The sequence below is a fragment of the Prinia subflava genome, chromosome 2 (assembly GCF_021018805.1).
Source record: "Prinia subflava isolate CZ2003 ecotype Zambia chromosome 2, Cam_Psub_1.2, whole genome shotgun sequence".
NCBI lineage: Eukaryota > Metazoa > Chordata > Aves > Passeriformes > Cisticolidae > Prinia > Prinia subflava.
In genome coordinates this window covers 69,924,371-69,949,497 of record NC_086248.1, presented here as the reverse complement: position 1 = coordinate 69,949,497, position 25,127 = coordinate 69,924,371, and the positions used below count along the sequence as shown (strand labels likewise).

Sequence of the window (25,127 nt, the reverse complement as noted above, 5' to 3'; positions counted from 1 at the left end):
CTGGCATGCAGCGCTACGCTGCTCAGCGGACTACAACTCCCAAAGTGCACCGCGCGCGGGGGGCAGGGTCCTCCAGTGAATGCTAACTAGCAGAGGGGGCGGGGCCCGCGCGTGCGCGGGGGGCGCTCGGTGGCGCATTTTCCCCCCAGGAGGGGAAGGTGGCGCCCGGCGGGGCGGAAGGAAGGAGGGGGGCGGTGCTCCCGCTCTGGACTCTGCCGCCGCCAGCGGCGCCACTCCCGGAGCGGCGGGTGCTCGAGGGCGCAGCTCCGGCGGAGGAGGAGGAAGCGGCGACGCGACGCGACGTGAGGTGAGGTCGCCTGCCCTGTTAGTTGCCTGTGGCTGGCGGGGGGCGGGGGGGGTGGTGACGCTGGGGTCCGGGCGGCGGAGAGAGAGGGGCCCCCCCGTTCGGAGGGGCCGGTCCGAGCCTGGCTGCGGGGGAGCGGGTCCTGCGGCCGCCCCGCCCCTCCTCGCCCAGGAGGGGCTTACTGGCTGCCCGGGAAGGGGCCGCGGGAAGGGGAGCCGCCGGTAGTGCTGGGCGGTGCTGGCGGTCGCCGGGGCGGGCAGAGTGACTGACAGAGCACTCCGGGCCGGGGCTGCGCTGGGCTGGCGGCGGGCGGCGCTTCCCGGCCCTCCCTGGCGGCTGAGCCCGGCAGCGCCGATCAGAAAATGGGGGTGGACGGCAGGCGGGCGGGGGGAGCGGTGCGTCCTCGGCTCTCGTTCTCCTAAAATGGCGCTGAAGAGCTGGGCCCGCTCGTCCTGGAGGTAGCTGAGGAGGCTGCGCCTGTCGTGTTGAATTCCTTAAAAAATGAACCTTATTTCCCTCGATCTGCTTGTGGCGGGAGTTTGGCAGCTGCAGACAGGGCGGCAGCAACTTCGTGTTTCCTATGAAATGTGAGTTTTAACCTCGTAACGCAGCGCTCCAGCTGCGGTCGCGGGTTTTGCCGATTCATCTTGTGTCTTCGGTCAGCCCGCAGCTCAGAGACCCTCCCTGTCTGCCTGCGAGGACTTGGGTAGCCAGGTATTGTTGTCTGACTTCTGCATTTTACCTGGAAATCCCATTAAAATGGAACCACTATCCCAGGAGCAGTATGCTCATGCCATTCTGGCGTGAGTGTAGGAGTGGCGGAAAGCTATTGTTTGCTTAGCTGCATCTTCGGGGAAAATGTGTGGTCTGTGAGTGTCCTCCCACCTGTGGGAAGCTTGCCCGCCCGCAGCTTGAGTGCGAGGTGTTGTTCAGTGTCAGCCCAGGAGGGATTATAAACATGACTTTGCTAATTAGAATGGGAATGTGGACTAGTCCAGTCCCAGTTATGTTTGGATTAAGACTTCTGGTAGTCTCTGTTTGAAACAACACATTCATTATGTTTTCTTTGTATTCCTGTTGAAACTCTCCTTCTCACTCCTAGCTGCTCCCCACTCTGGGGCTTCTTTCCCTCCCCTGGTCACAAACGAAGGCAGTGTCTCAGTGCACTAGGTTCTGTGATGAAGCTGATTTGAGAACTTTAGGAATGGTTCATTTTATACTGCAGCTCTTTGCTTCTTTGGTAGTTGTCTTTTGTTTTCTCTGTAATTGCACTATGACTGCAGCCCCTGAGATGATGGTACTTTTCAAAATACCATCTGTATATTTAGCCTGGACTATTTCAGACTATTACATTCCCCTTGTTTGGGAAGAGGGGAAGAAGGTTCTGCAAATTGAGATGGAACAGGATAGCATGAGAAGTTGTTTTGCAAAGTTCCAAAGGGAAACTTTTTCTTGACATTTGACCTAGAATTAATAATGATTAATCGTCAACTTTCATCCTCTCTAGAAAGGTCCTAGACACAGATTACAGCTTCATGTATAGCTTTAGAGTAGTTCCACATTATGGAGGCCCACATCACCATCTTATCCTAGTGTCATGTGTGTTTTCAAAGAGGTCTTCAGAGATAAGGTATAATGCAGTCAAAAAAGCAACTGTTTGGGCTCTCTGTTGTGTGTGGCTGTTCTTTATGCCTGTGTGAAGATACTGAGAAATAACTGGAAAATTAACTTTGTCATGCATATGAATGGAAATGCAGCAAGTTTGTGTGCTGGTTTAAAAGGTAAAATGGCCTTGACTGCTTTCATCCTATGCATAAGCATAGATGTAATCAATTCTTGCACTTTCTCTAACACAAGGCTTTGCGTTCCCTTTCATTTATTGTTTAACTGCTGTTTTACTTTTTGTCGGGAGATGGTGGCTTGAGATCTTGTGTCTAAATCACTGAGAAGTCTTTGTCAGTGCAACAGTGTAACTTCCATAACAAATCGGTCAGTCACCTCGGCGGGAAACCCTTAATATCAAGCATTTCCCAAGTGTGCCGTATGTGATAATTTTGTGCAAAGAGCATAATATTGCACATCTGGTATCATGATATCTTTGCTTAGAGGCTTTTGTAATGAATTTCATTTACATGTGTCTTTATCCAGTGTCCCTTACTGTGTATAAGTTTTGGGGAGGCTCTGTTCACTGTTTATGTGCCACTGGTTGTGTTAAATGTGTAGCTGTCTGGTGAATAATCAGACATTTTTTTTTCCTTGGTGGAGATTTACCAAAATTCTTTTAATGGTAGAATAGTTGTATAGAAAATTTTAATTATAGTGATTTGAGATGAGTTACTTTTGTTTATGAGATCTTTTTTGCCTTCCTTTTATTAAAGAAAAAAGAAAGAAAGAATCTCTGTACTTCTGGCAGAAGTACCTGACTTTTTTTTCTGCTGATAAGCAGTATTTCAGGTGAATACTGAGTAGTTTTGTGCAGAAAGATGCAAATATTTAGGTTGATGCTGTATAACACTAATGAATTTCAAGTTACCTGGGGATTCTGAATACTGGCTTACTGCCCTACAGATGAGCAAGAGGCATAATTCCCTGAGGGAAGAGGAAGAGCTTTAACATTTGCTTCTAAGCAAGAACTTTTAGAGGAGAGCACTTCCAATCCTAACATCTCAGCCTAGCTGGATAGCTATGCGCTTTCAATTCTCTCACTGACTGTGTGGCTTTTTGACAAATAATAGTCACAGGGGAGTTGTTAGGTTGATAGTATATTCTTATATCTATCTCTACCAGATTCTTTCTGCCTAAAACATCCAGGGACAGGCTCTGAAAATATTTGATTTTACCTCCTTGCTGAAGTCCCTTGAGACTTACTCTTTATATGTAAGGGTACAGTTTGACAGCTGACTCTCAGTGGCAGTGCTGGTTGAAAGCTCTTCAGTTACAACAACAAGCTGGCAACAAAATAAGGAGTCAAGGGTGTCAAATCTGATTTTGATTAGTGTGTGGCCTGACTGCTGGCACATCATGGATAGGATGGAAAGGCTGTGCTTCTTATTATAGCATCACTGCCAAGAAACTATGTGGAGCTTTCTCAAAAGGTGCAGTCCTAGGAGCATTTTGTTGACAACTATATTTGGTTAAATAGCCTTTCTTGCCCCTGAAGTGCCAATACATTTGATGAACACACATAGTGAAGCAAATAAAGGAATTGATCTAAATCTAAACTTGGAAAATAGTTATTAATACAGATCAGTTCCCCAAGTACAGACTGCTACAAATGCTTGTGGGTGTGGAACGTAGGAATGGGAATAGAAAATAACTGAGCTATACTCTCCCAGTTTCTTGTGCACCTGCTCCCTGGCAGAGCTTGGGAAACTGAAAAGTCCTTCACTTACGATGAGCATTTCTTAGCAAAAGCTGAAACATTAGTGTGTTATCAACAGTATTCTCACACCAAGTCCAAAACACAGCACTGTATCAGCTACTAGGAAGAAAATTAGCTCTATTGTAGCTAAAATCAGGACATTAATTTATGTAACTATTCACTTGCTTCAGGAGGAAAACTATAAATCTTTTGCAGGATACTAATCAAGTATCTGAGAAGTGATGTTGAAGTAGCATGAGGCTTTATGCTGCTGCTGCAGTTCTTGTCTTAAAGCTACATGAGAAGAATTGTCTTGAGTTGCTGCATCTGCAGTGCAGCAAGGAAGGCTAGAGGTGAAAGGATAGCAAATCCATGGCAGAAAACAGTCTGAGAAAAGAATGGAGATGACCAAAAGTATGTGAATTGAAGTTGGTTAATAGAATAGGCCCTGGATCCTAAAAGATTATTCACAGGAGTGTGTTACATTTATGGTATATGGGAAAGTGTGTAGAGCTGACTGTATGCTTGAATACTGGTAGGAAAAAGCTTATAACAAAATATTGAGGAATTGTATCAAAAGACTGAAGCTAGTATTCTACTTTATTAGCTTGCCTTGATCTGAGGTGTATTTTCTGCTCTTAGACATTTCCACTTTTGGAATGTCTAATGTATGGAGAAAGCATTTTGGGAGACGTAATCAGATCAGTCGTGTCAGGTTTTGTATGAGTGTCTTTAAAGACTTGCAGTGGAGCTTCGTTGTTGTGAATGGTAAAGTTTTAAATACTTCATCACCTAAGCAATCTACTACATACAAAAAAGTAAACAAGGTCTAGGAGTTGGCTTAAACTTAATAAATAATTAAAGAAAACTGTATTTAGCATGTATTATATTTGTTTCCTTGGTAAAAGACATCTGGAAACCTTTTATATACTGAAGGTGTCATTCACAAAATTGGGGTATTTGCACCTAACCTGTAAGTCAGCTGACATTTTAGTTGTATGGATCTACTGTTTACTTCCATGTTTTTAAATCTAAGTAGTGCTAATAACACTTTCTTTAACAGTGAACTACATCTTAGGAAATAAAGAAATGGATGGGATGGATGAAACATCTAAAAGAATCCTAGAGCCGTACCAGTATTTGCTTCAACTACCAGGCAAGTTTCTTTGTACTGTGTTGTTTTAAATATCAAAATTGGTCTTATGGCAAGTTTTGTCTTGGGAAGTATAAGGCAAGAAGTTTTTCCATGCTTTATTTGTGGATTTAAGAATAATGAAAAGTAACACTTTTCAGTGTTTCACTTTTACTTATTTTCTTCCTCTTATGGAACTAGCTTTTTTTTTTGTCAGATTGGTACAATAGCTCTTGTGTCAGTAGTAATATTGCCATATTAATATTGCAATTGTAGTAAGTAATGTTGCAGAGTGAGTAATGTTGTCTCCAGAGTAGCTGACTTGCTGCTTTTAAAAACTGATAAGGGCAAGTACTGAAGGCTTCATCCTGGTTTTAAACTCAGGGCTGACAATGTTTTGTTCTTTAATTGCTTGCTGTACTGAACTCAGTGGGTTTTGTTTTGGTTGAGGGGAGAGGGTGTTGTTTGAGGGGTTTTTGTTTGGTTGGGGGTACTTTGGGAGTGTTCTGTTGGGTTTTTTCAGTTTGGTTTTGTTTTGGGTTGTTTTTGGTTTGTTTGGTTTTTTTAGCTTGTTCCTCCTGTGTAATTTATTCTCCTTGGTGTGCTCTTATGGCCAATTTCAGCTGTCCGTATTCATGACTTGGTTCACCTGTCAGAGGTTCAGCCAGGCCTTGTGTATCAGGTCACCAGCAATACATTCACATCAAGTTTTCAGTCTTGAGCACTGTAGTAGAATTCAGGAGGCAGTAGGAAAGCAAACCTACTGTGTGGATATGCCCCTTGGAAGCATCTTTGACTAAACAATCAGCTTGCTGTGACTTTTTATTGTAAACCTAAAGTGTAAGAAAGACCATCCTAGGCTATCCAAGTGACTAGTTTTGTGAGAACAGAGTAGTGGCAGCACATCTTTGTCACTGGGACTGCTTCATGATTGCCTGGTTGCCCTCTGTCCAGCTTATATTGCATGCTGAAGGAGTTAAGGAAGACACAAAATTTGGGTAGATATTAAGGAAATATTTCTGATCAAAATTATATCTGACCAGGGTAGAAGAACTGTCTGCCTAGACAAGTAGCATTATAAATCACAGGTAGAGTACTAAGTGCCTTCTGCACATCTGCAATGAGAGCTGTATATCAGTAGGGTGGGTCCTCTGAGTCCTAATTCATTATACCTGTGTATAATGAATTTCATTATTAACCTCTATAAATATCCAGGATTTTCTTGCCAACATTAGTGGTTTCATTTGACTTGGCACTTGGGACCAAGTTGAAAACTAAGAAAAGGAAAGAATTTGGCACTTGCATGCCTTTTTAATGCCAGAAGGCTTCCTTGCCATTTCCTCATGTGTATTCCTTTTGGCTATGTTCAACTTGGTGGTGGTCTTTCTAGGGAACTACCTTGACAATGAGTCTGTGATATTACAAAGAGCTTTCTAAGCCCAGGTCCTGAAGAAATTTGCTTTCCTCAAACATTATCTTTAAATCTACTTTTAATTTGATTACATTATCTCATTAACCAAGGAATGTTGTAACACCTCTGTGTTTTTAGCTGCTAATTCTTTTTAAAGCTATTACAGATACTGGGAAGAAAAGCTCAACTTCCTAGTAGGAAATATACAATACCCAAAAAGTGCAGAAAAAATTCTTCTATAGGCAAAAATGTCTGACTAATTGCTGTTCAGTTACCTTTCATATTAAATGATGCATTTAGAATGTATGTTTAACCTTCCCACCTTGATTCCTGTGGCTAAATTCCTTTACCTTGTGAGTTCAACTGTAATAACTCTGTACTGGTGGCTTATGTAACACTACACTCGTTGGCAGTACAGGTGTTTTCTATCCTGTCCTGCTAAAGTAACATAAATCTGATAGTCCACGTTACCATGTTGACTTGTTATTTTAGTGTATGTTTTGGGGAAGGTGAGGGACAAGATACACTGCTCTCTATGCAGGAGTGGTGGTGTGATTCAAAAGAGAAAACTCCTCTTAAACCAGACAGATGTAAAAGGGGTGTACTTGTGGGAAGCTTGTACTGAGTAACAGGTGAAACAGTGATCACAATCATAAATAAACCATTTTTACTGTGTTTGAAACACTGTATTTGCTTAGGGTCAGCTATGTCAAGTACAGATCAGTAGGAGCCAGTTACATGTGTGAAATCTTGGAGTCAGTATGAGTACCAGTGCTCGGTAAGGGTGGGGAAAAAAGGGATTATAGATGCTGTTTCTACCTAGAGTGGAGCTCAAATGAGATGCCTGAGCTAATCCAACAGGCTCTTGTTGAAAGAGGCAGTTTCATTCCATCCTCTTAGCCTCTGGCAGTATTCTCCTGCTGCTTAACTTGTGCCAGTTCTCAGCTTGCTAATCAAATTATTAGGTAGTATCAATCACCTAACCTGTTAAAAACTTGCCTGGTTAATCTCTTGTCTTGTTACTGAGGAGACACAATGATAGAGACAAGAAGCTGTTTCTGTGTTGGATCAGTTTGAGCTCTGAGGGGCTTTGCAAAAAGCTTGGCTGGGTGTCAGATATGTACACTGTGGCTCTACAGTAGTGCAGTTCCTTATCTTGTAAAACTAGTTAAACTCTCCAAGCAGTTTAGTAACCTATGGTTGAATGAATTTAGATATGTATCAAAGTTTGTTTGCATAAAAAGGGATTGTGTGACTATTAAGGTTGGTAGCAGGGAAGGGAAAAAGCCTGCTAATGTTGCCAATAGTGTAAGAACACAAATTTTTATAACTGCTAAGGATTACTTCTCAGTAGAGGAAATTGATTACTCTGAGTCCCTTTGCTGAAATAAGGCTTTTAATGGTAACAGTCTTTGGGTAACCCCTTTAAAGTAACCCTGTATATTTCTTTAACTTCAAACTGTGCTTGGATAGAGAAGCTACTAGGCTTACAGTATTTTTAGTATGGTATTTAGTATGGCTATTTTAACTGCTAGTATAGTAATTAATGTTTAATATGGTAATAAATGTTTATTCCTTCTTGAGCAGAAATTATTGCTTGAGAGAAGAACAAAGATTCTGAAACAGTAACATTTTGTCTAAAACCTCATTGTAGTGGGACATTGCCATACTAGTTTTTAGTGGTGTTGTACTTAATCTAGTATTGTTTCACTTAGTATCATAAAGTGCAGGACTGACTTTTATAGGTTCTGTTGTGGTTTGTCTCAAAAATGGCTTGATTGACACACATGGTAAATCTTTTATTTTTGAGAGTGAGTCAACAGCAGTAACTAATTTTGCAGCACTGAGGAGTACATGGAATTTCAGTTGTCATAAAACTGGTATGGTTAATAGCTTGCTGTTGAAAGGGGCAGATTCTGATCCCATTCATGACTGTGCATCTTCCTATTCTTGTCTTGCTGGTCTTGGCTGCAGTTTTTCCTTTAGCCAGCTGAACAGTCAAGACTGGCTTTGTTCAGCTTTTTCTGCTGGGTTGTTGAACTTGGTCAGCCTGGTGGAGGAGTGAAGCACCACAGGTCATGATCCCCACCACTGGCACAACCACACTTGGCATGTCAGAGGCCTCTGCTTGGGCCAAGTTCCTAAGGGAGACTGCACCTCTCTACCTCCCTAGACTGTGAGCTGCAGGGATGCCTGGGGGCATCCACTAGCCAGAAGCAAGTGATGTCCCTGCTCCTAAAGGTGTGTAATTGTGGAAAACCTGTGTCACCAAGCAAAGGAATGGTGGAAGGGAGTCAGCACAGCACAGAAATAGCAAAAAATTACAGCACTCTACAGATTCAAGAATCTGAAATCTCCTGGTATATTGATCAGGGGCAGAAATAGTCTGTGCATACCAGGCTGGGAGATGGATACTCTCACAGTGGTGAAGGCTGGTGGACTCTGTCACCAGGAGAGAGATTCCTTGAGCAGATGTGCAGTTGCCAGATAGGTTCAATGCACTGAAAGAAGACACATGGCTGGAAGCTCTTTATAGGCCTTTTATAATCTTAGTGATTCTATGGTTTTATACAGCTAAGTGTCAGAACATCACCTGGGGCAGCAGCAAGTGGTGCTGAGAGACCAACTCCTGTAGGGAATAAAGGTTTCCACATGGGATTTTGTGTTAGGGACATCTGCTGCATCTGGATGCCTCCTGATCAGGTTGTGCAGGAAGGACTGCCTATTTTAAAAGTGAGTTTCACCTTTAAAATACTTAACCTTACAGCTCTTCTACTTGAACACTAATGGGTATAGCAAGGGGGAAACTTAGCAAGCAAGACTGTGTGACCTTTGGAATGAGGTCTAAGGGCAGAAGCCAGGTGGATCTTCTCTGTGATCCTCAACTCCCTTCTTACCATCAGGAGGAATAAACAGATACTGCCTCTCTACTGCAAGTTAGTTGCACAGCACATACTAATCGCAGAGCTTTGGCTCTATGGCCTCGAGACCTCCTTTGTAGAGCAAAGACTACCAGGAGGGGATAGCATCCACCATCCAAGTCAGGGCAAAAATAGAAATGTTGGTAAAAGAATATGACTGCACGCAGTCAAATAAGGAATTAGTGAACTTGCAAACAAAGTGTATAGGCTGATTTGAACAAGACACTTAGTAATCTGCAGAATAGATCTGAAGGCAAATCGTCCCAGCAGTCCAACAAGGAAGTATGAATAGAACTTACTAGGGGAAACTCTTGCTTTTTCTGGGGATCTGTAGGATTGGATGCTTCTCTGAAGTGCCTTTATACAAATGCATACATTATTGGGAGTTTGGCATGCAGCTGTAGGGCAACGTTTATTTTTTGTGGTATAAACACACAGCTAGAGTGCTGCCATGGACGGATGGCATAGGAGGACAATCTGGTGTAGCAGGGAATGGGAATTCCATTTTATGTGAAAGAGCAATTGAATTGCATGGAGTTCTACCTTCAGTCAGATGAGCCTGTTCAGAGTTCCTGGGTTAAGATTAGAGGGCAGATCGATAGGGGTGACATTATAGTGGGTGTTTGCTACAGACCCCCTAAGCAGGAAGAGGTAGAGGAGATCCTCAGACAACTGCAAGATGCTTCATATTTACAGGTGCTGATTCTTGTGAGAGACTTCAGTTTCCTCACAGTGTAGTAGAAGCAGCATCACAGCAGGACACAGGCAGTGCAGGAGGTTTCTGAAATTAATTGATGATCTCTTGCTAACACATGGTATCAAGCAGCTGATATAGGAAGGCATTATGCTGGACTTCCACTTAAAAAAGAGGGAGAATTGGTTAGGACTGTAGGTAACCTCAGTTGCAGTGACCATGGGATAGTCACACTCAGGATTGTGAGAAGGAGCAAGGCAAAAGTCAGGATCACAACTCTGGACTAGTTAAACCTATTTTGAGCAGAGGAGTTATGCTACAGAGTTCAATCAGTGACCTTAGTCATACACGTGTTGTGGCTGTACATGTTAAAAATGTATGTGCCTGCTCTCTGCTTGTCTTCCTGCAGTTCAGTTAAGCTGTTTGTAGTGTTCTTGCAGCTGCTTCGGGACTTTATCCATTTAGTTTTAAACCATCAGAGGATGCAGCTAAATGTGCAAGTGTACAATGGCAGCTGAGGTAATACAAGAGCTTTTGTCCTCCAGGAGGGCAATGCCCCTTCCCCTGATCCTCAGCATCTCCAGCTCGCCCTGTACTGATTATGGCAGATCCACTGCATAAGCTGACTCAGTACATAAAGCTGGCAGAAAGCTAACCTAGCAAAAAGCTGTGTTCTCTGCTGGCCTAATGGGTTGCATTAGCTGTAATGGGGGCTAGGTTAATAGTCCCTCTGCTCTTTCCCATGCTGTTCTAGCCTTTCATGTACCCTTTCTGTAAGTGAGGTGCTGCCTTAAGGCCATATTCATGGTTACTTTAAGACAGCAAGAGTGAAGCAATACTAACCAGAAGCTTGTCCAGAGTGGAGGTCTGTAGTTTTTGAGTTTCTGCCTTGTCACAAGAACAAGTGTGTATATAAAGAGTAAGTTGGCTGATTTTTTTCCTTTTTTTTCCTTTGGATGAGAAGCATCTCATCTGAAGAGAATGAAGGGAATGTCCTCAGTACAGCATCTTTAATCTAACTTGATATTTGTTTTGAGGATAAAGCTTTAACATTCTTAGCTGTAGAAAGAATTTCTGACTATTTTTCTCACCTTTTCTACCCAGAATTACTAAGGAGAAAAGCTTTCCAGAGTTGCTGTTTTATTTGGGTAATAACTTGGGGTCTTAGGCAGATTAAACCAAAAGCATTTAGCAGAGCTTTGATAAAAGCTTGGTACAGTAATGTCTATTATTACAGCTCTATGCAGTAGGTAGAGCTAATTTTGGATGTTAGACCAAAGAATAGACCTCTATTCTTCAATTTTACAATAGCCTGCTTAGAATAATTAACAGAGTGGTGAAATGTGACAGTGAAGAAACTGGATAATTCTGGCAGTGCTCCTTTTAATTTTGTCCTAGTGTCCCTGTATTGTTGTCTAGTCTGGTTTGAGGAGAGGGGGGTGTGGCAAAGAATGGAATCTTCTGCATCCAGGCTTTAGAGACCGGTAGTGGAGGGATTTGGTCTTTTGCCATCACAATATGGCTACAAGTATAAATCAGAAAATCGCTGTGCTACCACATAGACCAGGTAAGATTAACATCAGCCAGATAAAAAAGCATTTATATAGCAATGGTGTTCCTTTAGAAGACAAGCAAATCTGCATCTGTAAAAGGAGAACTAAATGTATCACTACACAGGTAGTGCTTTTGCTTTGAATAGTCAGTGTCTAGGAAGCCTTGCTAGTCAGGGTAGACAAGTCTAACAATTCAAATGCTGTCTGTACTGAGGAACTGAAGTGGCTTAATCCTTTGTGCATGTTATAATCCATTTAGAATGTGTGCTAGTAGTCAAGTTCCTCATGATGAAATAATGCTTGTTGATGAACATTCAGCATTCTTTTAAGTGTATTTTCTAGGAAACACATTCAGGAAAACGGAATTAGCTGTCTATTATAAAAAAAGCAGGTATTGTTCGTGTCCAAGTAATTTAAAAGAGAATAAACAGCTATAGATAAGGTACAGTTCCTTAATGTGATATTATCTCTGATTTTCTTTATGAATGTGGTGAAATACTTGTTAATCCTTAACTGGCAATCCATACAGTTTGGCAGATATTTGTAACGGTTATTCTCAAGGAGAGACAAAACAATCCTTCCTTTCTGCAGAAAACTGTTAGTGTTTAAAAGTGAGCACAGACAACAAAAATGGAGAAAACAAGCCAATGGCAGCGTATGTCCAGGTAAGAATGCCTGTTCAAATGTGGCAGAAGCAGAGGACAGAGCTGCTGGGAGGAAAAAGAGGACCATTTTGTTAATCTTGTCTAGTGAAAACCAGGAGATGGTGGTGACAGGAAGCAGTGGAAATCATTGAGAACTGAGATGAAAAGTGCAGACCTCTGATCCAGGGAGGAATGTTATCCTTGCTAGAGAGCCCAACCCGCAAAGTTATTGCTTACCTGGTGGTGATTTAATTAGAAGGGGAAAAATTCTCAGTCAGGGTCTATCACTGCAAGTGAATTTAGCCATCCTTATTATTCTGTTCTGTCTATGCTGGTTACACAGTCATAGAGAAGCCTTAGGGAGAGATTCAAATGTTGACATTTCTCTGGTGCTACGGGCAAGGTGGAATTATCAACATGAGCGAGAACTAGTATTGCAGAATATCTCAGTTATGTCTCAGTACATCTTAAGTAATAGGGGTTCCATGGGTGTCTATGTTGCATGGCTTTGAAGTTTATTTAAAGCTTTTGCCAAGTGCTTGTTTATGTGAGCTGTACATACAGACGTGTGTTTGTAAACCTGTCTTGTAGTTATTCTAAGATATTAAACATAGCTGAGCTTCTCAAAGTTCAGAGTAGAATTGTCTCAGTGTGGATAGGGGATGTCTTTATTTCACATTGAGCATGACTAGATGCTGAATGGATAATTGTGCATGAAAACTAGCAAATTACTGAAGAGAGCAGACATCAGTAATGTATAGGCATAAGGTTAACTTCCACTGAAATTCACTCTGTCGTGTAGGAAGTATCTGGATTGAACAGAACAACTTGTTTTAACACTAAACTTGGTCATTTGATGTTGTCTTTCATTCCCATGAAGCAGGATGACTGCCTAGCTCTGACAAAGTAGATTTTACCTAAGCAGACTAAATCCTGTTTGTAGGTAGGTTTCTTGGGTATAAGATAAATATCTGAATTCTTGGAAAATTCTATTCTGTTCAGAATGTTCTGTTCAGATTTTTGTTCAGAGTTATTTAGTAAGTATATGAAATGTCACTTTCTTGTTTTACAAATTTACAGTAGCAAGCGGAGAATAATGCTTCAGGATAAAGACTTAAAAATCAAGAGAAATAAGTATTCAACAAATACCCATAGTTTCAATTAATAATAAATCGTAATTGAAACTTTTTAATCTTAAAATTTACGTGTCTTGCAAACTAGCTGATCTGTACAGGATACCAACATGGTCAGGATCCCTTACTAATTAAGTTGTGAAAACTAAATATAGTAACCTGTAAATATGTGCTTTACATATTCCTGTGACGTGTTTAAAACTGAAACGGCTGCTAAATGATATTTATTCAATGAGGAAACAAGCCATGTACTGATGTATTTTCCACTTTTGTGTCGTCACACAAATCACACTTATCAGTTTTTTTAATTGGGTCTCAAATCAGCTGTAGCTAAGACAAACTGTTCTGCCTAATAACAAACTCTGTTATTTTTATAAATGCCTGTAATATCTTTATTTTAGGTAAGCAAGTGAGAACCAAACTGTCACAGGCCTTTAATCACTGGCTGAATGTTCCGGAAGATAAAATACAGGTACTGGCTATTTATTTTTAAAAGGTTGTTGTCTTTCTTCCAAGACCCTTGGTAACGGATGATTCTCTTATATAGATATTTTATCAGAAATCTTAAACACACTAATTTCTGAGTAGAAAGTGAACTTTCATGAAAACAACTTCAATGCAAAGCTTTTACTGTGATGCAACACTAAAGAAATTACTTGCATGTCTTACTGAAATAGTTACTGTTTTCCAAGTGTGTTCAACCTTTGAAGTTGTAGATAAGCAGCCATCATTGTTACCCACTTAACATTACTCAGTTATTAACATTGAGTTTTTAATGACTTACAAAAAAAGCTAGACAGTTACCTTGTAGATTTCATAAATATAGTCTTTGAAAATAAAATCTTGAGATTTTGATACAAGAATATCATAGACAGCAATTGAATCAGCTTTCCAAACCTAAATTTCAGAAGGATGTCTCATATAGTCTGCAGTCTTTGCATTCTAAGAAGCATTATCTAGGAGTTCTCATTCCTTTTCTCTTGGACAAAGTGTGCAAGATGCATGGCTGTGTATTTAAACACTCAGGCTTTTCAAATGAAAAATTATCCTCCTTTTTAGGTTAGACTGCAGTTCTGCTAAATTGCATACAGAGTGTGCAAAATATTTTCTGTCCAAGGTAATGTAAGGAATTAATATAATTAGTTGTGGCTTTAGACACCCAGCTGGTCCTTTGTTATTTTCATTAATTATTGGCAGAAATAACTTTAGGGATTGTGAAGGAGTCATGTTTAGGGTGGTTTAAGAGTGACACTTAATAGCTCTCAAGTAGCAAAGTGATTTAAGTGGTTTAAGAGGCTTCATTTCATAATCTAGGAACTATTCTATTGTTTAGCCTCTCTGTGTAACTGTCTAGCAAAATTTATTCTGGCTTTCATCTATACACATCTTAGCCTTTGTGCTTAGACAAACATCCAAATAAAACCTAGAATATAGCAACCTGTGTATAGTATGTATGGGTTTCGTCTAATATCAGAATTCAGATTGGAGGAAGCCTCTGGAAGTTCTAGGACAATCCTGTACTTAAAGCAGAGCTTGCTCTGTTGCTACTTTAGGCTTCTGGGAGCCCCATTGAGTTTTGAAAATGTGCTGATGGGATTTCTGCAGCTTCCCTGGGCTTGTCTTCTCCTGCTGAACCCCTTTCATTATAACAAACCCTTCCATTCTATTCAACTAGGATTTTTTATGTTGCAATCTGACTGTTGCCTCCTGCCCTTTTGCTAGGCACCCATGACAGTGTGGTCCATTTTTGCTTAGTGCTGTAGTAAACTAAAGCTGCAGTGCCTCTGTGTGAACAGAAGTTAGCAGTTCTGTCACTTTAAACTGATGATCATGTAAGGGCTGTTGAAAACTTGGACCACTTGTTTTGATTATCTTTATGAAGAAAACCAATGCTTTAATGTCCTTCACTACTTGTTTGTAATGGCAGGAAAAAACAAGATCCTGCCATCTTTTAGTTTTCATCATGATGCAATTATTACAGCTCTTGTGCATTTTTGTTCTAATTTTAGTAACTAAAGATGGTTGAAGTCTGGAGGACCACTTCTGGTCATCTCTTTGACATGTCTCATAATCTTCATAAGATTAGGATTCCCCTGTGTGTATAACATCCTGATTAATTTCCAGCTATTTGTATTTCTTCTATTAAAATTTTGAGTTCTGGTACTCATTCTGGGACTTTTTTCCTTACCTTAGATTATTTATTTGTCTTTGTGTAGTTTATTTAGATGATAAAATTGAGACTACTGTTCCTTGGTAATTTATTTTACTGTTAACTGCCACTGTTTCACCTTTTGCCCTAATCAAGTGGTCTCTTCCCCCAACACTTACTGAATTTCTAGTTCCCTTCTGGTGCTACACTGAGACACTTCAAGTTGTTGAATTAGAGAACACTGGGTTTGTCAGGTGAACTTTTTTCTGAGAAGGCACTGAAATGACCTAGTGAGAGTCAAGCAAATTTCAAAGCTACTGCAGATAAGGAGGTGGAGGAAACCTATGTGTTGGACTGATAGTGCAGCAGATACTGATTATATAGATGTAGGTTGTAAGAAAATATAGCACTCTGTACTTGGTCTTCAGCTTTCGTTATGAAGATGGGTCTTTTCATTTTCTTGGGCTACTTCCTGATGTCTTCTGAAATAAGCTTTTTCTGATATCTGAACTGTTTCACTCCCTTCCTTCACCTTTGAAGCACTTTTGACACTGTCATAAGTTCACAAGGTAATTTGATAGAAACACAGAGTAAGGAAACACTTTCCTTTAAACCATAGGTATAGAAGCTGCAAGAAGTCATGAAACTGACAGTGATATGAAATAGGTTAGCAAGAGAAATAGTACAATGGGCTTATCCGATGAATTCACAGATCACAGGGAAACGTTCCTGATAGTGCTGAGAATGAGATAATGGGCCAAAAGTATATTCACAAATACATGTGTAAGGTTGCCTCCAGTAAATACTCTATCCCATGATTTCATGAGTGTTTAAGTATGTTGTTCTTGCAATTGTGTCTTGGGAAAGTGATTAAATTGCTGGAGTTTGAGTTTTAGTCTTTGGGACAATGTTCACTGAACACCAGATGGCTTGGTGCTCAAGGAAATGCTTACAGCAAAGCCCTTACTTTGTCCTACAGTACCCACCAAATAGGACCGTACTAGATATTGGCTGCCATTTTATAGTGGTCTTAGTATTTTTTTAACAGTTGTTTTGATTAATGTTGACTTAATGCAATGTTTGTAGCTAACAAGTGTAATTGGTCCATTAGCTCTAAAATCATATCTTAATCAGATGTGTTTTGCAGTGAGTTTATACGGTATGCAGTTTTACGTGCTTAAATTCATTTAAGCAGCTGCTGAATATACATGTTGCTAGTGTAGCAGCTGTGGAAAAAAAGCAGCATATAGTGTTAAGACTTCATTTTTTGTTGAGTTGTTAAGGTTCCATTTTACTCAAATGTAGTCAGCTACAAGCCTGATGTTGTGAACAGTTTATTGCACACCTCAGGTGGTGTGTGATATTGTCTAGTAACAAGCAGTGTGTAGGAAGCTTCTGAAAAGAAATTGTGGCTGTTGTCTTTCTGCCAAGAATTTTCCAAATGATGTTTCAGAGGGAGCAGTCTGTCCTTTAAGAGCCCAGTACTGAATATAGCCACACAAAGTGTGGGAAAAGAAAGATGAACACTCGGCTTCACAAGTTAAATGTGATAATGAATGATACCTGACACTCTCAAGAACTGACTTTGGGAGTTTTCAGGTTTGTAAATCTAAACATTTCAAAACACTGTTTGTTTTCCCCTAGTCATGTTTCTGATAACAGTTATTCCATGAGTCCTAGACAATGGCTTGTTTTAGAACTGTAGCAACAGTGAAGAGGAGCATACAAGTGGAAGCACTTCGGGGAGTAAGTTAACTTTAAATCTGAAAATATTATACACAAGACTATGTGATCCAGGACTTACAGCAGAGTGGATGGTGAAGAGAAGCATAAATCTGTAGTAACAGTAAAAGCAAGTTTCTAAAGAGGAACCTCAGTGATAAAGAATATAGTTCTTTAAAACATTATCCATTTTAAATATAGTCTTGCAGAACTCACGGTTAAATTACAATGACAGACTTAACAATTCTCTCTTCTTGTGATAGGTTATCATTGAAGTGACAGAGATGCTGCACAATGCAAGCCTACTCGTGGATGATATTGAAGATAACTCAAAGCTACGACGGGGCTTTCCAGTGGCGCACAGTATCTATGGAATCCCATCTGTAATCAACTGTGCTAATTATGTTTATTTTCTTGGCTTAGAGAAGGTTTTAACCCTTGATCATCCAGATGCTGTTAAAGTTTTTACCCGTCAACTTCTGGAACTCCATAAAGGTCAAGGCTTGGATATTTACTGGCGAGACACTTACACCTGTCCTACAGAGGCCGAGTATAAAGCCATGGTACTGCAAAAGACAGGTGGGCTCTTCGGATTAGCTGTGGGCCTCATGCAGCTGTTCTCAAATTATAAAAAAGACTTAAAGCCACTTCTTAACACACTTGGTCTCTTCTTCCAAATAAGAGATGACTATGCCAACTTGCACTCCAAAGAATATAGTGAGAACAAGAGTTTTTGTGAAGACTTAACTGAGGGCAAGTTCTCATTCCCAACCATTCATGCAATTTGGTCAAGACCTGAAAGTACTCAGGTGCAAAACATTTTACGTCAAAGGACAGAGAACACAGATATAAAAAAATACTGTGTACATTATCTTGAGAATGTTGGTTCCTTTGAGTACACTCGGAATACATTGAAAGAGCTTGAATCTGAGGCCTATAAACAAATTGAATCCCTTGGGGGAAACCCTGAGCTTGTAGCACTAGTTCAACAGCTGAGCAAAATGTTCAGAGAAACTGAAAATTGAAAAGTTAACTTCTGGGTGTGGATTAAAACTCTTTTGAAAATGGGAAAATAAGCAGATCTCCATCTGCTGTGTGAGATAATCTCACCTAAAGTGTGATAATCAGTCTCACCTAAAACTTTCTCTTGTAGCCATGTTACAGAAATTACTGTTAAAAATAACTTGTCTTTGAGTTTTGGAATATATACCCTATTATCTCAAAAGTCTTAACTGGTTACAGTTTGTTTTGTTAAAGCAGATGTATTAGAACTATAACAAGTTTTGAATCTGTACGTAATAGTCTTTATACAATGGTTGAAATTGTGTTAAATTAAGTCAGGTTGACATGTATGTATTGTACGTTTTAAACAATATTCTTGTAAACCAAAACTTGTGTTAAAAAACAAAGGAAGGTACTTGCAGCCACAATGCACATAAAATTGTTGTGTGATATTTCTAAGTTTGACTTGTGAAGATCAGGTGGGTCAGTTTACTATGTCCTAGGGTGAATATCCTATCCAGCTTCTGGGGATATTTTCAGGGGAATGTGAATTATGAAAGATACAATTTCATATGCAAATAAGACATGCTCAGTCTGAAACTGTGACTTCATAAAGATTTTGAAATACCTTAGAGGAAAGATTTCATCACATCAGCAAAGTATAAATTTGCTGCTGATTCCAGCTCTGCAGTGAGTCATTTTGCTCACCTGGTTTTAGATTTTGAAACTGTCAAACATTCTGTAGCCAGAAACTTAAATCTATGCATTAGCGCTCATATACGTGCCTGTAAATAGCAACATAATGAGCTGCTATTAGAAATGGAAAGGTATTCATACCAGGTAACTTTAGGACACTATAATTGGTGCAGGTCTCTTTAATCTCTGCTTGTAATTGAGGGGCTTCTCCAAGACTTTATTCATAATTCATATTTCATTCCTGCTCTGAATTACTGTCTGGAGGCATGTTCTATATCTCTCCAAAGAGACAAGAGCTGTAAATTTTTTGTTAAAACAAAGTACAGTATCTTGTTTTACAAGCTAGAATACCATTTCAGTTTTGTTAATTTCTTTAAATAGAGCTTTAAAATTATAGACATACCAAAATAGAACTGGATGGAGAGCAAGATTTTGGGGTGGGGCTGATAAGTAACAAAGTTCTCTGCTCTCATATATGTGTGTATATATATATATATATAAATATTAATAAAATGTGAGCAGAGAGGTTTGGTTTTTTCTGTGCCTGGGCTGGCTTTAATCAGGTTCAGGTCCCTTAGCATTCACAGGTAGATTAAGCTTTGCTTTGGGGTAGCAAGGTAATGGTTTGGATCAAAGGTAGGACTGGTGTGCTATAAGCTGTGGTGTTAGCTCAAGCATACTCTGAAAGGGACAGACACTTGGCTTCTGATGTCGAAAGGGTAGTTTTGTGCAGGTGTTCATTTACTGTACGTAGAAAACAGGGAGAGCTATGATCTCAGCTCACTGAGAAAACTCACTGAAGAAGGCTGCTGTAATGTCTTCCCTGGGCAGCCTTAATATCTTTCTGAAAGTGATCAAACATGACAAAATTGAGGATGGCTGCTTTCAGTCTGAAATATTATGTAGTTATGGATGATAGCCTATCCCTTTTATCTGCATGCTGAGGAGGAACCTTTGTCTGATTAGACACAGAATAATAGGCTTTTCACTGAATGGACCTGGTTGCCAGGACTGAATAGCTTAAAGTTGGTGAAAGGTGTCTTTAATGTTAATGAAAGAGAATTGTAATTCCTTTTTCATAACTTGCAGTGCTTAGTAAGCCTGTAAATGTTTTATGTGTTACGTGAAAATACTATCTGCAGCAAATTACATTTATTTTGTGCCATGTCTTGGGAGTTTCTAAGCACTATTGCAGTCAATGTTGAATAGGGGAAAGCACTGAAAAGATTACTGTTGTCAGGAGAATCTTCTAGTCTCACTGTGAAATGTATCCTTGTGCCTGTTAAGATATTGTAACTGCTACACAATGCAAAGTGCACTTAGTGCCATTTCATTTCTGTTCTTTTGCTGGATGTAAACAGTTCTGTGTAATCAAACATCCATAATGAAGTAGCTTTTCTTTTTGTATAAAGCTTTTCTGCCATCTGAGATTTCTGCTATGTCATCGCTCTTTTGTTTCATTCTGGCAATTCACCCCTGTATTTATTCTAATTCTATATCTTGTAGCATGTGCCTTCATTATGAGCAGGTACATGGATGTTTTCCAGTTGCAGACCATTTAAACCACAAGTGGGTCAGAAGGGAAAAGCTGGTCCAGCTTTCTTTTCCCAGGTTACAAGAGGCCATGCAGCTCTGTCTTACTCTTCTGCCTTCAAAGCATTTGGTGCCAGTATTCAAAGCATGTGCTGAAGGTATATCTGAAAAGGCCCACAAGTAGAGCATTGTTGCTCTTCACTTTGGTTAGGATAAACAGGCTTGTGAGAGCTTTTCTTGATGTACTCAGGAATTGGAAGAGGCTGGGATATTTCTCCCTCATTTGTTAAACTGGTAGAGCATCTTTCAGTATTAAATGCCAGTAGTTACGATGTCCCTTAGTCAAGGTAGATTTTATATTTGGTGCCATAAGATCACTCTGTGCATTTTCATCAATATTCTCCAATGTTATTACTGGTACTGGCTCCTGAGGTTAAGCAATGTTAGGAAAAACCCTTCTTTAAAGCAGCGTGTGGGTTCTTGTGACTGCAGAATTAGTTGTGTAAGTGCGCCTCTCTGTTGCTACGCCTCCCACAACACGGAGTAGGGATTTTTCCTGATCTTCATAAAATATGCACTGTTGTAGAATGGCAATCTGAGTTGCAAGTGGAGATGCCCATTGGGGAACAAAGGGGATGCTGGTTTTAATGTCAGTCTCTTTGAGCCAGAATTGTTCTCCTTATCTTCCTACCACTGCCAACAAGTTCTGCTTTGATCACATTATCAGTGCATTTCTTGGGGATTTAGTTCTTGCAGTTCACATTAGGAGAAATGCAAATACTCATCAGTCTGGAGCATTCCCTGCTACCTCAGCCCGTCTTCTGATTGTATGCTTGCTTGGATGTAAATGAATGCTGTCACCTGTCTTAGAGTAGCCAGCCACTGGATGGGACATCTGTCTTTGCTTTTTCATAGGCTTATGTTTACCCCATCAATGATGATGAAAATTGCATCATTTCAAGATCTTTCTGAGGAGGTTGCTTTCTCCTCTCCTTTTGAACTCAGGCTGTTGAGGTACCCACTGAGAGCAACTTTGTATGTATCAGCCAGTTGTTGATACAAACAACATAGAAATATTAATGGGAAAGATACTGTTGCCATTTCTTCATGCTTCTGCTTTTTTGTTAATTTTGCTAATCTGGCTGCACTGCATGTGCTATGGAAATTTCCTATATTAATGACTTTTCCTCAGTTATTGTTAAATGCTAGCAAGGTTGGAATAAAAATGTGGGGTTTGTGAGGGGGTTTGCATTTCTCATGTAAAAGTGGTTTGAACTTTAATATGCCTTTGTCACTGAATTGGGCCAGACTTTTATTCATGTGCAAGAGCCATATGGGCATCTGTTGCTCTTCTTTGTATCATCTTAATCATTTTATATTTCAGGTTTGGTATTTACTATGTTCTTTGTATTATTTGCGCAGTACTTTCACTGTAATTCTTCTTTCAGCTGTATTTCTATTCTGCTGTTAATACCAAGCACACATAATACTATCAAACTCGATTTTGATCCTGGACAAACATAGTAGTCTGAGTCTTTGAAATGTTGAATCTTGGCTCATCATTCACCTTCACAAAAGTAATCCAAGATTAATCCAAGATTTTCTGCAACCTCAATATGCCTGAAACTTTTTTCCAGGAAGCTACAGCCTGTAACATTTTATATGAGCATATATCATTTCTGTCTCGTGTAGCTTGAGCTCCTTTTCTTGCCCTACCTGTTTGCTTTCGAGATTCATTTTGCTTTGGTAATAATGCCTGTTAGGTCTTTTTATGAATGAACTTAACTCACTAGCACTGAGGTAGAGAAGTTAATTTTTGTCCCTGTTAATGAATTATCCCACTCAGCAAGAGCCAGTCAGAGCTGGCAGGTGGAAAAAGGCCAGAGAAAGGATTTGGGAGAATAAGAAAACTCATTTTTGCCTCCTTAGGCTGCCTCATGTAATTTTACCTTGTTTTACAGATTTTACTCGACTTTGTTAGGAAAAGCTGAAGTGTGTGGTTAGTTTGTCTGAGCTTCCCTTCTTATTTTGCAAATAGACTGTGAGAGATACTTAAGTTAAAATTATTTATTCTGATAATTATTTATTTAACTTGCATACATCATCTAAAGATTTTGATTAAAGGTACAGATAAAACAGAATACATTGTTTCATCACTGTATTTTTCTTAACAGTTTCTCTATTCTTGAAGTCAGGGAAATACAACCTTCCATGTGCCTATTTGAGTTGCTTGCTACCTCACATTAACATCCTTCCTGAGTAAGTTTTATCATAGCTGAGCATCAGTGTTCAACCTTTTCTGCAGCACTTATTTTAAAACTACTTCAGAGGCACCTTGTTGAGGTGTGGCTAGGAATAATCCATGATTCATTAACTCACTTGAAGTGTATAATCTGCAATTATAATCTTCTAATGAAGATGCAGGTTAAACCACATTAACCCTGATAGTGTTCCTCACCTGTGTACCCTATGGAAGATGTAAGTTCTCAGTTAACCTACTGAAATGGTATTTACTGTTTGTCTGTTTAGGACAGCATAGAGAACCGCGGGAGAAAAACCAAGAAGGCCTAACATGACACTTCCAGGGAAAGCACTACAAAACCTGGCACCTGAATTTGTGTAGAGGACTAGTTCTGAGGTGAAGGGAAATCATAGATGATTTTCTGCTGTTGAACGGCAGAATGCTCTGCTCATTGGTATATGAATTACATGCTGACAGTTATGCAGCTGCATCATCTCTTGAGCACAGTAGGTCACTTCCACTCTCTTTGTAATGTTTTAGTTGCTATTTCTAGAGCATATAGTGTGAGCTACTTAATCACTCAGTAATTACTGAAGTCTGTAAAATGGCAAATGCATACTGTTTATGTATTTTGAAATACATAAAAACTCTACTCTTGCAATCTGTGTTACTCCACAGAGAACTTCTGTTGGCTGAGGAAGGCATAACTTTTCACTGACTGGAGTTATTAAAAGCAGGCTGACACCAAGCCTGTGTAAAGAGACTGGAGGGGAAAAAGGTTTGCAAGGAAAAACCCCCAAAGTTCTTTAAAAGTAGACTTTCCTATAATTGCAGTATTACTATATGAAGCATGGAACTAACTCCAATAGTTTTACTGTGGTTTTGACTGAAGAACCTGTAGCTAACTGCTTTCTTTTTGGGATGGGATGGAATGTGCAGGTCAAAGTAGAAGTCATACAGAGAAATTGTCATTGCTATTCACAGAAATTTTAAAACTGTGCTATAGAGCTAATATCTTATCTTTTACACCAACCTACATGAATGTTCAATAAATGGAGAAGCGAAATCCGTTTTTACTTAAGTGCTTATAAAACACTGAAGTTCTGATTAGAGTTAATGAGATGAAAATGGTAAATTGGTCTAGTTGTTTCATTGGCATTGGGACTGTCCTGTTCCTTGTCAAGTACAGATCATGAACTATGGCTAGTTGTTGATTACAACATAGAAACAAGAAGTGCAAAGAAAGAGAAAGAATGAGCAGTAAGTTACACTATTCTCATTATCATTTTAGAAGTACTAAATACATGCATGTAGATTCTGAGAATGAGTACAACATGCATGTAGATTCTGAGAATGGCTGGATTACCTGTCCAGGGATAAAACAGGACAGCTGGGATCAGAAAGATCACAAGTATTTTCTTGTTTTTAGCGCTTTTCTTGTCAGGCAGTGCACAAGGTGGAGGATGCTCTCAGTTTTGACCTTGGGAACAATGGAGGACTCAGAAAAGGAGAGCAAGAGGGCTTACTGCTATCACTTGTACCACTATCCATGTGGCTTCATCTACATAGCTTGAAACTGGAACAGATCGTTCCAAGGGTGCCCTCTGTGGGAGATGAGTGGGTTTAGGAACCCAGATGAGACAGCACCATCGCCAAAGATCTGGAGGAAGTACTAGGGTATCTATTTTTTTCCCCAATTCTATTAGTTGGCCTGAAATAACACATTACCTATGGCAAAGGAGGGCTATGAAATAAAGGTAGAGTTCTTCACTGGATTGTCCCCTTGGGGAGCAGCTGCTCTATACAAGACAGTAAAGCACACCTTCAAAGCCTGTTACTTGAAGACATTTCTTGAAGCATATTTATGCTGCTCTCAGCATGCTTAAGAATATACACATTGTCCAGATTATTTTGATTGGAATGTACTTGTTACCAAATACCCATACCTGATTTCTGTAGTCAGTATCACAGACTCAAAGGAAAGAGTACTAATATGGTGCTTGCCTGAAGAACAGACAGATTTAATGTATTGGAGCCATCGGAGTGAACAAGCTGCTTGATAATTTACTGTTGTGATTGTTCCAGTCTTGGTGGTGCCAACATTCAAATTATATTGTTTGCATTAAGCTGTTATGAAACATTGAACTATGAAACACAAGAGATTAAAAAATGTGAAAAACATCAATTAGGATACTTTGATTTTTATAACCACAGCTGTTAGATTTTGTCATACCTATCTCTTTCAAACTGAAGAGCTCGTCCTCAATTTCTGTTCTTCACCAACTGGTACTAGAGCACAATCGGGTCTTTCATTTTTTGCTGTTAATCTACACACATTGGACGTTTCAATTTTTATTTTTTCTTTTATAAGTAGTGTTCACTAATTTTTACAGGTCTTCCCTGGATCCCCCCCGGGGATATTTCCCCAAATCCAGAATGTTGACATAAAGGCAGCAACAAATGTAGCAGCGTACAGGGGAATACAACTGTTAGGGAGCTCCCCTGGCCCGGGGCTGCTCCGGGGGAGCTCTACTGCTCAGCGGGTCGCCCACCTTCTCCTCAGCCGCTGCTGCCGGGAGAGCGCCCCAGCCTTGAGTTACGGACTCGGAACGTCTCTTGCTCGGTGTCGG

At 40.0% G+C, this 25,127-nt stretch overlaps 2 protein-coding genes across 5 annotated transcripts in view; both read left to right on the top strand.

The window, feature by feature from the left end:
* The first annotated feature begins 167 nt into the window (after nt 1–167).
* On the top strand, nt 168–21,774 carry GGPS1 (geranylgeranyl diphosphate synthase 1). 4 transcript variants are annotated; one of them, XM_063390464.1, is made up of 4 exons: nt 168–307; nt 4,729–4,821; nt 13,555–13,625; nt 17,288–21,774. In XM_063390464.1, the coding sequence occupies exons 2-4, from the start codon at nt 4,755–4,757 to the stop codon at nt 18,047–18,049; spliced, it is 900 nt and encodes a 299-aa protein (XP_063246534.1). In that variant the 5' UTR covers nt 168–307; nt 4,729–4,754; the 3' UTR covers nt 18,050–21,774. The 4 variants fall into 4 exon arrangements, with proteins under 4 accessions (XP_063246534.1, XP_063246535.1, XP_063246536.1 ...); XM_063390463.1 differs by lacking the exon at nt 168–307 and adding an exon at nt 479–891; XM_063390465.1 differs by lacking the exon at nt 4,729–4,821 and having other exon boundaries at nt 195–307.
* TBCE (tubulin folding cofactor E) overlaps nt 179–25,127 on the top strand; it is a 49,409-nt gene continuing 24,460 nt past the window's right edge. The window contains exon 1 of the mRNA XM_063390457.1: nt 179–307. The gene's annotated coding sequence lies outside the window, so the exon portion shown is untranslated. The remainder of the gene's footprint in view (nt 308–25,127) is intronic.